The following is a 15,194-nucleotide window of genomic DNA, read 5'->3' on the forward strand; positions in this document are numbered from 1 at the left end:
TGTAGGACAAGTATACAAGAAGAAATACTGGGTGCTTGTGATAAAGGGACGGCAATAATCATGGGTGATTTTAATCTACATATAAACTGGAAAAATCAGATTGGCAATAGTGGCCTGGAAGAGGAGTTTCAGAATGCTTTTGAGATAGTTTCTCAGAGCAGCACATTCTGGAACCAACCAGAGAGCAGGTTATATTAGACTTGGTATTGTGTAATGTCACAGGATTAATTAATGACCTCAGAGTAAAGGCACCTCCAGGTAGCAGCAATCACAATATGTTTTTTTTTCTTTCAAACTGGATGTAAAATTCAGAGAGTGGGTCTAAGACTAGTATTTTAAACTTGAATAAGGGCAACTATGTGGGCATGAAAGCTCAGCTAGCTGAAGTGAACTGGGTTACTAGGCTTGGAGATAGATCAATAGAGAAGCAATGGCAGACATTTCAGAATACTCAGAATAAATATATTCCTACTATAAAGAAAAATTCTAAGGGGAGGACCCACCATCCGTGCTTAACTAAAGAAGTTAAGAAAAACATCAAACATAAGGAAAAGGCATACAATTGTGCAAAGATGAGTGGCAGTTCAGACGACTGGTCAGAACTTAAACAGCAGCAGAGAATGACTAAAAGGTTAATCAGGAGAAAGAAATCAGATTATGAGAGAAAGCTAGCTAGAAATGTAAAAACGGATAGCAAGAGTTTCTACAGGTATTTGAAAAAGAAAAAAGTAGTGAGTGTTGGTCCTATAGAGAGTGAGAATGGGGGGGCCAATAGTAGATAATAAGGAAATTGCGGATGAAATAAACAAATATTATGCTTCTGTCTTCACTATCAAGGATACAAAAACATTCCAACAATAGCTGTAAATCAGGAGGTGGAAGGAAGAGAAGAACTTGGTGAAATTACAATCACCAGGGAAGCGCTACTGAGCAAACCGATGGAGCTGCGGGCTGACAAGTCCCCGGGTCCTGATGGACGTTATCCTGGGGTCTTTAAAGATGTGGCTAATGAGGTAGATGTGTTGGTGCTAATTTTTCAAAATTTGCTCGATTCTGGAAAGGTTCCACCAGACTGGAAAGGACGCCTGTCGTGGAGGTGTTAGAATCGATCATTAAGAGGTTGTAGCTGGACACTTAGAAAAACTCAGGGTAACCGGGAATAGTCAGCATGGTTTTGTGAAAAGGAAATCATGTTTAACCAATTTGTTGGAGTTCTTTGAAGGAGTGACATGTGCTGTGGATAAAGGGGAGCCCGCTGATGTACTGTACTTGGATTTCCAGAAGGCATCTGACAAGGTGCAACATAAAAGGTCATTGCGCAAAGCAGAAGCTCATGGCATAGGGGGTGGCATATTAGCACGGAGAGAAGATTGGTTGGAGTCCCACAGGGGTCTGCGCTGAGGCCTCAACATTTTACAATTTACATCAATGACTTAGATAGGGGGAGCGATCGCATGATAGCTAAATTTGCAGATGACACAAAGATAGGTAGGAAAGTAGGAAATAAAAACAAGAAATGCTGGAAGTACTCAGCAGGTCTGGCAGCATCTGTGGAGAGAGAAGCAGAGTTAAGGTTTCCAGTCAGTGACCCTTCATCAGTTCTGAGGGGACCTGAAATGGTGGATATTAGGAGGCAGTTTCCTCTGGTGGGTGAGACTAGAACTAGAAGACACAGTTACACACACTAGAAACAGCTAATGTTTCAGGTCGATGACCTTTCATCATAACTAAGGGATAGAAAAGAGGGTTGCAGCGAATGGCTCATTTTCAGACTGGAAGGAAGCATACAGTGGAGTTCCCGGAGGTTCAGTATTTGGACCACTGCAGTTTGGATATACATTAAAGACCAGAATTTGAGAGCACAATTTTGAAATTTGCAGATGACACAAAACTTGGAAGTAGTAAACAGCAAAGATATAAGTTCTGATGAAAAGTCATCAACTGGAAACGTTAACTGTTTCTCTCTCCACAGATGCTGCCTGACATGCTGAGTATTTCCAGCATTAACTGTTTTTAATATAACCATGGGCCTGTCCTAAACTTGTTTTTCATGTTTTTGCTTTTGGACAGAGCTGTTCATTATTCTGTCATTAACACTCTCTCTGGACCAACGTATTTGTCTTTTAATACAACTATTAGCACTCCCTTTGCCTTTGTTCCCTGACATCTTTGTCATTTAATCTCCCCTACCCTCTGCCCCATCACACAACTTCCCTATTGTTCTTCTTTCCCCCCACCTTGCTCAAAGCCTATTACATTTCTAACCTTTGCTAGTTCTGATGAAAGGTCACAGACCTGAAACGTTAACTCTGTTTCTCTCTTCACTGATGCTGCCAGACCTGAATATTTCCAGCATTTTCTGTTTTTTATTTCAGATTTCCAGCATTTGCAGTATTTTGCTTCTATTAATTGTTTTTATTTTGGTATTTGACTAACTTGAGTTTTTGATAAGCTAACCGAGGGGGTGGGATGAGGGTAGTGTAGTTGTTGTGTATACGCACTTTCAAATGCGTTTGATAAAGTACCATATATTAGGCTTGTTTGCAAAATTGAAACACATGGATAAAAGGGGCAGTAGCCGCATAGATACAGAATTGGCAAAAGGGACAGAAAAGAGGGTTGTGACAAATGGTAGCTTTTCAGACTGAAGGGAGCTCCCCGAAATTAGGTATTTAGACCACTACTGTACTTGGTATAGAGAGGGAGAGAGAATGGGAAGAGGGGTGGAGAGAGAAAGAGTGAAATAGTAACTCAAAGTGATCGAGGTTACCCTTGTGGACAGAAGGGCTGAGAAATCTCAGACACTGAATCAGAGAAAAACTTCTGGAGTAAAATCCCAAAAATGTTACCATTATTTTAGCCTTTTTGGTAGCACCAAAATCCAGGCCTATTTGTGCTTTTCACAAGCAGCAACACAGCAAGTACTCCACCAATATGGGATTTATAGGATTAAATGGTGATTTAAAAAAGGAATCTGTTTACTGATCATAGGCAAACAACACCTTTAACTCCTTACTTGAGTGGGAGCTATGCGGCAAACAGTAGCGGGAGAGAGAACTGGGAACAGATTCCAAAATGTTTCTTTGTAAAGAATTTGTTGTACAAGCTCCTTCTTACTAATGTAGGTACTTTAGATGTTTGATTACTATTACAATTCATAAACATCAATTATAATCACAAAGTGGCAGAATAGTCTGAGCACATTGACTAGTGTAGTTTTAATCCTTCTTATTCTTTGATAGCGGTTTAGCACCCTCATATTAAAAGGACATTAAAATAGCCCTGTGGTAATCCATCAATTAACAGAATTCTACATGTAACATCCACAGACATGGAATCAGATTTCACAAATATGCTGACAACACCCATCTCCACCGCAACCTCCTCAATGTTTTCAGCCTGCTTGTTCACATCCAGTCTTCGATGAGCCACAATTTCCTCCAACTAAAAAATGGGAGAACCAAAGCAATATTCTTTGGCTCCTATCACAAACTCCATACAACTTACACATACATCCCTCTCCCCAGCTACTGTATCGGGCTGAACCAGACTGCTCACAACTTTGATATCTTATTTGGTCCCAAGCTGAGCCCTCAGGTTTTTGTGATGAACTGGACATAGGGCACTTACTTCCACCTGGATAACAATTGGCCAACTCTGCCCCTACATCAGCTTCTATGCTGCTTTTACTGACTCTAGACCCAGCTATTTTAATTCTTGTCCACTCTCTGTAAATTTCAGTTCATCAAAAACTCTGTAGACTATTCAACACAAAGTCCCCCACAGCCATCAGCCAGGTTCTTGTTAACCTATATTGATTCCTGGTCCCCTCACCCCCACCAAAACTTCAAATTTAAAATTCTCACTTGTGTTTGAACTCCTTCATGGCTTTGCTTTTCCCCACCTCTATAACCTCTTCCAGAACACTCTGTTCCTGGCTCTAGTTTCTTGTGCACCCCTTCCCTTTGTCGATCATCGGTGATGTTATCTCCAGCTGCCTGGTCCCCAATTTCTGGAATCACCTTCCTAAACCCATCCAGCCTCTCTCGCCTTTAAGATTCTCCTTAAAACCCACCTCATTGATCAAGATATCGTTACCCCATCTTAATATCTTATACTTTGGCTTGGCAAGCATTTTCTTCCTATGCTGTGAAATGCTTTGGACTTCATGTTAAAGATGCTATGCAAGTGAAGGTGGTTATTGCATTTTGTCCCCAAAAGTGTTAGTTTATGGCACCAAAAGATAACCATTAAAACTTTTCAACGTTGGTGCTTTCTTAGAAATGATGAGAGCTGACTTTGCTAACTGCTGAAAAACAAAAACCAAGCAGTGAACTGGAAACTCTCCAGTTCACTTTGCATATCCGGCCTTTTATCTGAATCAGTAGATCCTACAAGATGGGTGAACACCAAACTCTTTACTCCACCAGACCATGAAGAATCTCGTTAGTAAGGGAAAGAGCATACGAGAACTTCCTACTTCATATCAGTAGGCCAAAAATTGTTGCTATGGCCCCTGCAACAGAACTACAGCAACTTTCCATTTTGGAAAGCCACCAAATGGTTTCTCTTTACCTAGCCCCATTTCTCCAAAACCAGCTTAGCAAAAAAGTAGTATTCATGATAAAAGGATAACTGCCTTGTCGAGCTCATCTACAATTATGAATCCTGGCAAGGTGCTACACAAAAGGTCATAGGTTCTGATGCTAAATTTTATGGCATTGAGCCAAACATACAAGTGCTTCTTACTTGTCCATCTCCCAAAAATGTCTCCTATGTTCTTGAAAGGTGATGATTCATATGGAGGTATGGCTCCATGAATACCAACAACCCTCAGGTACCTCACTCAAGAAGTCATAATACATGTGACTGTCCAAAGGCTATTTATCTATATGGGCATCATAGCCTGCCATATACATTCCAGCTTGGATTACTGGATAGCGAATAGAAATAGAAACTAAAGGAGAATGTAGGCCCAAAGTCAGACGCAGGTGATATTATAGTGGATAATAAAGAAATGGAATAAGTTACCAACATTAGAAGAGAACCTAAAAATAAGTCAAGGGGAGGAACTTATTAGATTTGGTACAAGTACAAAAATATAAATACAAGAGCAAGGTAATGCATCTTGGCAGAAGGCATAGGGAGAGGCAATATATACTCAATGGCACAGCTCTAAAGGGTGTGCAGGAATAGAGGGACCAGGGGGTGCATGTGCATTGATTTTGAAGGTGTTAGGACATATTGAGAGAGTGTGGTTAGTAAAGCATTTGGGATTTTGGGCTTCATAAATAGAGGCATTGAGTAGAAAAGCAGGGAAGTTATGCTGAACCTTTATAAAACTCTGGTTAGGCACCAGAGTATTGCATCCAGTTCTGGTCACCACACTTCAGGAAGGATGTGAGGGTCCTTGAGAGGGTGCAGAGATGATTTACCAGAATGATTCCAGGGATGAGGGATTTTAGTTACAAGGTTAGGTTAGGTTCTCCTTAGAACAAAGAAGATTGAGGGGAGATTTAATTGAAGTGTACAAGATTATGACAGGTTTAGGATAAGTTAGACAAGGTAAAACTGCTCCCATTAACTAATGGCACAAGGACTATGGGACACAGATTGAAGTTTTTGGGCAAGAGATGCAGGGGGAATAGGAGGAAGAACTTTTCTTTAAAAAAAAACGCAGGTGGTAATAACCTGGAACACACTGCCAAGGGTGGTGAAACCAGAGACAATCAATGACTTCAAAAGGAAATTGGATGACCACTTGAAGGAAATAGACTTGCAGGGCTGTGGGGATCGAGAGGGGGAGTGTGACCGACTGGATAGCTCTGTAGATGAGCCGAATGGCTTCCTTCTGTGCTGTAAATTACAATGACTCTAAGTAAGAAAATGGTGATACAGAAATTAATAGCTTAAGACACAAGTCTCCAAGACCCGATAGTTTCCACCCGAGGGTGTTAAAAGAAACAGGTGGGGAAATTGCAGATGCATTAGTCATAATTTTCCAAAGCGCTCTAGATTTGACAATTGTGCCTTTGGATCGGAAATCTGCAAATATTATTTAAAAGGGAGGAGGAAACCAGAAAACTACAGAACTGTCAGTTCAATGTAAATTATTAGTTAATGAAATCCAACACTTGAACAAATATGAATTGAACAGCGTCAGCAAGATTTGTGAACAGAAAGTAATGACTGACTAATCTAGTTGCATTTAGTTGTAAACGTCTCTAACTGGGTGGACAAGGGAGTGTCCATGTTCTGTACAAGAACTTCCAGAAAGCATTTTATAAGGTTCTAGAGATTATTAGCAAAAATGAGATTGCATGGAATCGGGTGTAACTTTGTGACATTGGTTGGTAAATATTTGGGAAGTAGGAGAGAGAGTATGGATAAAGGGAATGTACTTTGATTGGCACGAGATTCCCAGGGAGCTGGCCTGTGGATTTGAGCGGCTGGAGTCACTGTGGTGCATCCACGAGGCAGAGAACTATGTGGATTTTAAAAAAAAATTCTTTCATGGGATGTGGGCATCGCTAACAGGTCAGCATTTGTTGCCCTTGAAGTGAGTGGCTTGCTAGGCCATTTCAGAGGACAGTTAAGTGTCAACCACATTGCTGTGGGTCTGGAGTCACATGTAGGCCAGACCAGGTAAGGATGGCAGATTTCCTTCCCTAAAGGACATTAGTGAACCAGAGGGGTGTTTACAACAATGATAGTTTCATGGCACAGTTACTGAGATTAGCTTTCAGTTCCAGATATTTAACTGATTCATTGAATTCAAATTCCACCAGCTACAAGGGTGGGATTTGAACCCGTGTTCCCAGGGCATTTGACAGAGATTCTGGATTACTAGTCCAGTGACATTACCACTATGCCACCATCTCCCCATGGATAGCACATTTCAGGAGGTAGTCACCACAGAGCTTAAGAGAGCACGGGCAGAGGGGAACTGGGTGGCTGCCAGACAGACAAGAAGGTTGAGGCAGGTACTGAAGGGGTGTCCAGAGAGCATCCTAATTTCTAATCGGGATTCAGCTCGGAGTACTAATGTGAGAGAGGGTTCCTCAAAAGAGTGCAGCGAGAGTCATGACCAGAGCACCATGGGTGGCTCAGCTGTGCAGGGAGGGAGGAGAAAAGGCAAAAGAGCAATAGTGGTTGAGGATTCTATCATTAGGGGAACAGATAGGCGTTTCTGCAATCACAGACGTGATTCCAGGACGGTATGTTGCCTCACTGGTGCAAAGGTCATGGATATCACGGAGTAGCTACAGGGCATTCTGGAGGGTGAGGGTGCACAGCCAGAGGTCATGGTCCACATTGGTATCAATGATATAGGAAGAAAGAGGGATGAGGTCCTGCAGGCCGAGTTTAGGGAGTTAGGAAAGAGATTAGCAAGCAGGACCTCAAAAGGTAGTAAACTCCCGATTACTCCCAAGGCCACATGATAGCGAGTAGAGAAATAGGAGAATACGCCATATGAATGCGGGGCTAGAGAGATGGTGTAGGAGGGAGGGTTTCAGATTTCTGGGGGATTGGGCCCGGTTCTGGGGAAGGTGGGACCTGTACAAGCCGGACGGTCTACACCTGAACAGACAAATATGTTAGCAGGATGGTTTGCTAATGCTGTTGGGGGTGGTTTAAATTAGATTGGCAGGGGGATGGGAACCTGAGGGCAGTTTCAGATAGGACACCTTCAGGGCAGGGAACGGGAGGCAAAAAATTAGCAAGTGACTCTGAAGGACAGAAGAATCAAAGGTTAAAAAGCGTGCAATACAGGAATTTGGCAGTGTTAAAAGGGATTTATTTAAATGCAAGGAGTATAGTAAATAAAGTCGATGGGCTGAGGGCACAGATAGACATGTGGCAACACGATATCATTGCTATAATGGAAATTTGGCTTAAAGAGGGGCAAGAATGGCAACTCAACATCCCTGGATATAGAGTTTTCAGATGGGATAGAGAGAGGGATAAAAAATGAGGAGGGTGTAGCATTATTGGTTAGGAAATCAATAACAGCTGTGAGGAGGGATGATGTGCTAAATGAAATCAAATGAGGCCATATGGGTGGAGACATGAAATAAAAAAAAGGGGGCAGCCACACTACTAGGAGTGTATTAGAGGACCCCAAAAAGTGAGAGATAGAACAAATATTTAGGAAAATATCGGACTGCAAAAACTATAGGGCAATAATAGTTAGGGATTTCAACTACCCCAATATCAACTGGGATACAAACACTGCGAAGGGCACAAAATTCTTGAACTGCATTCAAGCCAACCTTTTTAGCCAGCACGTAAAAAGCCCAATGAGAGGGGGTGCAATTCTAGATTTAGTCTTTTGTAATGAAGCTGGGCAAGTGGATGAAGCTGCAATGGGTGACCATTTTGGAGATAGTAACCATAATAGTCAGTTTTAACATAATCATGGAAATGAACAAAGATAAAACAGGAGTAAAAGCTCTAAATTGGGGGAAGGCAAATTTTACAAAACTGGAGAGGTGATCTTGCGAAAGTAGACTGGATACAGCTACTTGAAGGAAAAAAAATCAGTGGCAAACCAGTGGGAGACATTCAAAGCGAGATTCTACAAGCACAGTGTAGGCATGTCCCCACAAAGATAAAGGGTGGTACGGTCAAATCTAGAGCCCGCTGGTTATCTAGAAGCTTACAGAATAAGTTAAAGCAGAAAAAGAAAGCTTATGACAATCACAAAAAAAACTTAATACTTTAGCAAGCCTAGAAGAGTACAGAAAGTTCAGGGATGAAGTTAAAAGGAAAATTAAAAAAAGCAGAGAGGACATGAAAAATTATTGGCAGGTAAAACCAAGGAAAACCCAAAGGTATTTTATCAGTACGTTAAGAGCAAGAGGTTAACTAAGCAAAGGGTAGGGCCTATCAGAGATGTACAAGGGAACTTACATGTGGATGCAGAAGATGTGGGCAGGGTTCTTAATGAGTTTTTGTCTCTGTCTTCACAAAGGAGAGGGATGATGTAGTTAAAGAGGAGTGAAATATTAGATACGATAAGCATGTGAGAAAACGTACTAGAGGGTCTGACATCCTTGAAAATGGATAAACAGCCAGGGCCAGATGGATTGCATCCCAGGTTGTTAAAGCACAGAACAAACAGGCTAGTGAGAATGAGGAACTTAGAAGTTAGTATTAGCACATAAATAGTACTGGAGAAATTAATGGGACTAAAAGCTGACAAATTCCTGGGACCTGATAGTCTGCATATCAGGGTTATTGTCTACAGAGATAGTGGATGCATTGGTTTTGATCTTCCAGAATTCTAAAGCAGTCCCGGTGGATTGGATTTGGTCTCCGCTATTCAAACAAGGAAGGAGAGAGAAAGCACAGAACTATAGGCCAGTCAGCCTGACATCAGTAGTAGGGAAAACACTAGAATCCATTAATTAGGGATGTGATTATAATATGATTCGTCAGAGTCAATAATGATGTATGAAAAGGAAATTATGTTTGACAAATTTGTTAAGTTTTTTGAAGTTGTAACCAATAGGGGGTAGATAAGAAAGGAATCAGTCGATGTAGGTTACACAAAAGGTTATTACATAAAATGAAGGCTAATGGGATTGGGGGCAATATATTAGCATGGATTGAAGATTGGTTAATGGACAGAAAATAGAGTAAGAATAAACATAATTTTCAGGTTGGCAAGCTGTAACCAATGGGGTATCACAAGGATCAGTGTTTAGGCCTCAGCTATTACAATCCATCTTACACGAGGGGACCAAGTGTAATGTATCTAAGTTTGCTGAGAGACAGTTAGGTGGGAAAGTAAACTGCAAGGAGGATGCAAAGAAGCTGCAAAGGGATATAGATATGTTAAGAGAGCGGGCAAGAAAATGGCAAGTATAATGAGATGATGTTTGAATCCACTTGGTAAGAAAAATAAAAAAGCAGAATTTTTTTATATGGTGAGAGACTATTAAGTGTTGGTATTCAAAGGGACCTGGATGTCCTTGTACATGAATCACAAAGGTAACATGCAGGTACAGCAAGCAATTAGGAAAGCAAATGGTATGTTAGCTTTTTTAGAAAGGGATGTGTTCAAGAGTAAAGTCGTCTTACTGTAATTACATAGGGTCCTGGTGAGACCAGACCTGGAGGATGTATGTACAGTTTTGGTCCCCTGAAAAGGATATACTTGCCTCAGACGGAGTACAACAAAGGTTCACTGGACTGATTCCTGGGATGAGGGGTTTGTCTTCTGAGGAGGTAGAGTAAACTAGTCCTATACTCCCTAAATTTTAGAAGAATGAGAGATGATCTCATTGAAACATAAAATTCTTAAGGGGCCTGACAGGGTAGATGCTGGGAGGACGTTCCCCTGGCTGGGTGGGGTCTAGATCTAGAGGTCACAATCTCAGTATAAGGGGTCACCCATTTATGACTGAAATGAGGAGAAATTTCTTTGCTCGAAGGGTTGTGAATGTTTGGAATTCTCTACCTAGATATTCAGTAAATCAGTCAGTCATTCAGTATACTCAATAGAGGTCGATAAGATATTTAGAAACTAAGGAAATCAGGGATATGGAGATAGTGCAGCAAAGTGGAGTTGATGTAGTTCAGCATGATCATATTGAATGGCGGAGCAGGCTCAATGAACCGAATGGCCTACTCTTGCTCCTATTTCTTATGCCGTTAAGTTTGCAGACTATACTAAATCAGGAGGCATCATTTATGTATACGGGAGCAGGAAATTGCAAAGGGATATTGGCAGATTAACTGAGTTGGCAATATTGTGGCAGATGCATTAATTGTATATTAATTGTGCTCAATTGTATGCAGATGGTGGGCATTAACTGGGGATTCACTTGAGCCCCTACAAAAATAGACACTAAAACTGCAGATGTTGGGTTAGGAAGTGTATGTTTGTAATGTGTAATTCTGTAAACAAATATTAAAAAATGCGTAAACATCAACTCCAGTTCTATCCTCTACCAACTGGCTCTCTGAAATAGAATGTGGGTAAATGAGGTGATCCACTTTGGATCCAAGGCAAACATATTGGACTACTTTCTTAATGGTACAAGACTATAAACTGTGGAGGAGCAAAGGGATTTGGGTGTCCAGATGCAAAAATTACTAAAAGTTAGGTCACATGTACAAAAAGTAACTGAGAAGGCTAAAGGAATGTTTGCTTTTATCTCAAGGGGGTTACAATACAAGTTATAGTTCAGTTGTGCAGAGCCTTGGTCAGATCCTATCTGGAGAAATGCATTAATTTTTGGGCATCACACCTCAGGAAGAATATATTGGCCTTGGATGAGGTACAGCAGATTCACCAGAATGATACCAGTGCTTAAATTACAAGGATAGGTTGCATAAACTTGTATTCCCTCAGGTTCAGAGGTTGCGAGGTAATCTAATTGAGGTGTTAATATGATAAAAGGATTTGATACAGTAGATACAGAGAAGCTATTTCCTCTAGTGGGGGAATTCAAAACAAGGGGGCACAATTTTAAAATTACAGCTAGGCCATTCAGGAGTGAAATCAGGAAGCACTTTTTCACTCAAAGTAGTGCAAACCTGAAATTCTCCTCCTCAAAAGGCTATGGATGTAGGGGCCATTGAAAATTTTCAGACTGAAATCAACAGATGTTTAATTAGGTAAGGACATCAAGGGAAGTGGATCAGAGGTGGGTAAAGGGAACTGAGGTACAGATCAGCTATGATCTAACTGAATTTGGAACAGGCTCAAGGGGCTGATAGGAACAGATACAGGTCAATGCAGCCAATTGTGGCAGTTCAAATTAGGTCAGACCAGGCACTGAACCTGTGACCTACAAGATCGATGTAGCTTAGTAGCACATCAGACAGTGCAGTTAAACATTTATTTGTGCCGGTCTTTATGTATTGGTCATATTTTCTGATCAGACACTGGAATTGAAGTGGATCTGTTCCTCAAAATGCAGCAAAGCAATCCAGATTTCTTGAAGCTCCAGCTCGTTCAAGAGCCTTGAAGTGTACAGTTGAAACTACTGAAGTCTACACTGTCTCTAAGCTTTCTAGAGGCTTTGTTACATAGAAAAGTAGGTGTGTGTAAAATTAGGAAGATTGTAAATAAGCAACAAAATGGGTTTCATTTTTCATGTCTTTCATTTTTGGCACCAGGATTGAACTTAATGATGGAATAAATGTTTACCACCTGCCAGCTGAAATGCCAAGTCAAATGGAGTTCAAGTGCACTCAACACATTTTCCCTTGGGTATGGGACTACAGCACAAAAGTTTCCCCAACTTCACTTGTACACCACAAGCATGGCTTTGGAAAACACCATGTAGATAAGGGTGCTTTGAGGTTGAGGCCAGATACAGATTGGAGCATAGAGGGGGGCTATTCAGCATCAAGCAGTCTCAGTATAGTAGGGATTAGATGCACACACTGGTCAGCAAAAGTGCTCCCCTTCCTAACATTACCTTTACAGGCAAAGATTTATTTTCTCATCCCCTACAAAAACAAGTTGAAAGAGATTCCCCAAACTGGCTTATAGTTTGTGCTCATCTGTAAATGGCTGATTACATTTCAATCACCCATAATCATGTCTATGGCACTGAAGTCAAAGAAACCAACCTTCTAATTCCACTACTGAGTATTTGGGACCGGAGTTCTTCTGAGGCTGCTTATCTGGTTTTATTGGAGTCCAGCTGCCATCATCCTTAAACTGAACCTCAGTAGCATCTTCACACTCCTTCAGTATATCTAAAAATAGACTAAGTAAAATAAAAACAAACATGTTTATTCCTCATCTGTCCATCCTTTCTTCGTTATCCCCATCATGTCAGCTCTACTTTGAAGAAATAGCAAAGTTTCATAGTTTTCTCACAATAGGATAAGAGTACAGGCAAGGCACATGTGCGATATAAATAAAAGCAAAATACTGCAGATGCTGGAAATCTGAAATAAAAACAGAAAATGCTGGAAATATCAGTAGGTCTGGCAACATTGGTGGAGAAAGAAACAGAGTTAACTTTCAGGTCTGTGACCTTTCATCAGCAAAGGTTAGAAATGTAATAGGCTTTGAGCAAGTGAAAGATGGTTGGGGGTGGGGGAGTTGCGATTTGAAGAACATAGGAACAGGAATAGGCCATTCAGCCCTTTGAGCCTGCTCCGCCATTCTAGATCATAGCTGATAGTCTACCTCAACACCATATTCCTGCACTCTCTCTATATCCCTTGATGTCATTAGCAACTAGAAATCTATCGATATCTGTCTTGACCTTACTCAATGACTTAGCTTCTACCACCCTGGAGCAGAGAATTTCAAAGATTCACCACCTTCTGAGTGAAGAAGTTCCTCGTCATCTCAGCCCTAAATGGCTTGCCTTTTATTCTGAGATTGTGTGCCCTGGTCCTAGACCCCACAGCCAGGGGAAACATCCATTCTACATCTACCCTGTCTATCCCTTTAAGAATTTTGTAAGCTTCAATGAGATTGCCTCTCATTCTTCTAAACTCCAGACAATACAGGCCCATTATCCTCAATCGCTCCTCACAGGATAATCCCATTATCCCAGGAATCAGTCTGGTGAACCACCGCTGCACTCCTCTCTACGGCAAGAATATCCTTCCACAGACAAGGGGACCAGAATTGCACACAATATTCCAGGTGTGGCCTCACCAATGCTCTATACAATTGAAGCAAGACTTCTTTGCTCCTGTACTCAAATCCCCTTGCGATAAAGGCTAACATACCGTTTGCCTTCCTAATTGCTTGCTGCACCTGCATGCTAGCTTTCAGTGACTTATGAACAAGGACACCCAGGTCCCTTTGGACATCAACACCTTCTAATCTCTCACCATTTAAGAAATACTCTGCATTTCTGTTTTTCCTACCAAAGTGGATAACTTCACATTTTTCCACATTATATTCCATCTGCCATATTCTTGCCCACTCACTCAGCCTGTCCAAATCCCCCTGAAGTCTCTTTGCGTACTACTTACAATTCCCATGCCCAAGTTTTGTGTCATCCACAAACTTGGAAATATTACAATTGGTCCCCATATCCAAATCATTGATATAGATTGTGGACAGCTGGAGCCCAAGCACTGATCCTTGCGGTACCCCACTGGTCACAGCCTGCCAATCCGAGAATTTATTCCTACTCTGTTTTCTGCCTGTTACCCAATCCTCAATTCATGCTAGTATACTACACCCAATCCCTTTAATTTTGCTCATTAATCTCCTATATGGAACGTCATCAAAAGCCTTCTGAAAGTCCAAATACACCACATCCACTGGTTCCCCCTTAACCACTCTGCTAGTAACACAGAAACCTGGAAAATAGGAGGAGTAGGCCATTCAGCCCTTCGGGCCTGCTCTGCCATTCAAAAAAGATCATGGCTGATGGTCTAATTCAGCACCTTGTTCCCGCTTTCTCCCCATATCCCTTGATCCCTTTGGCATCAAGAAATATATCTATCTCCTTCTAGAAAATATTTAATGACTTGGCCTCCACTGCCTTCTGCGGTAGAGAATTCCACAGGTTCACCACTGTCTGAGTGAAGAAAGGTCTCCTCATCTCCAATTCTAAATGGCATACCCCGTATCCTGAGACTGTGACCCCTGGTTCTGGACTCCCCAGCCATCGGCAACATCCTCCCTGCATCTAGCCTGTCTAGTCCTGTTAGAATTTTATAGGTTTCTATGAGATCCCCTCTCATTCTTCTAAACTCTAGTGAATATAGGCCTAGTCAAACCAATCTCTCCTCATACATCAATCCTGCCATCCCAGGAATCAGCCTAGTAAATCTTCTTTGCACTCCCTCTATGGCAAGAACATCCTTCCTCAGATAAGACGACCAAAACTGCACACAATACTGCAGAGGTGGTCTCACTAAGGCCCTGTATAACTGCAGTAAGACATCCTTGCTCCTGTACTCAAACATCCTCAAAAAAACTCTAGCAAGTTTGCCAAACATGATTTCCCCTTCATAAATCCACGTTGAGTCTGCCCAGTCAGACCATTATTTTATAAGTCTCCAGTAATCACATCCTTTTAATCGATTATAGTATTTTCCCTACTACTGACCTCAGGCTAACAGGTCTGTAGTTCCCCATTTTCTCTCTCCCTCCTTTCTTGAGCAGTGGGGTTATATTTGCAACCTTCCAATCTGCAGACACCACTGCAGAATTTATAGAATTTTGAAAGATGATCACCAATGCATCCATCATC

General features: G+C 41.4%; 1 protein-coding gene across 4 annotated transcripts in view; it reads right to left on the bottom strand.

Moving 5' to 3' along the window:
* The window catches only part of LOC137351782 (E3 SUMO-protein ligase PIAS4-like), a 132,335-nt gene that overhangs the window by 18,043 nt on the left and 99,098 nt on the right, over window positions 1-15,194 (bottom strand). For all 4 annotated transcript variants that reach the window (XR_010969570.1, XM_068016606.1, XM_068016604.1 and 1 more), the window contains one exon: window positions 12,592-12,731. Coding sequence is in view for 3 of the 4 variants with exons in the window: in XM_068016606.1 (XP_067872707.1) it covers window positions 12,592-12,731 (140 nt within the window). In the remaining variant the exon portion in view is untranslated. The remainder of the gene's footprint in view (window positions 1-12,591; window positions 12,732-15,194) is intronic.

The sequence above is a fragment of the Heterodontus francisci genome, chromosome 36 (genome assembly GCF_036365525.1).
Source record: "Heterodontus francisci isolate sHetFra1 chromosome 36, sHetFra1.hap1, whole genome shotgun sequence".
Lineage (NCBI taxonomy): Eukaryota > Metazoa > Chordata > Chondrichthyes > Heterodontiformes > Heterodontidae > Heterodontus > Heterodontus francisci.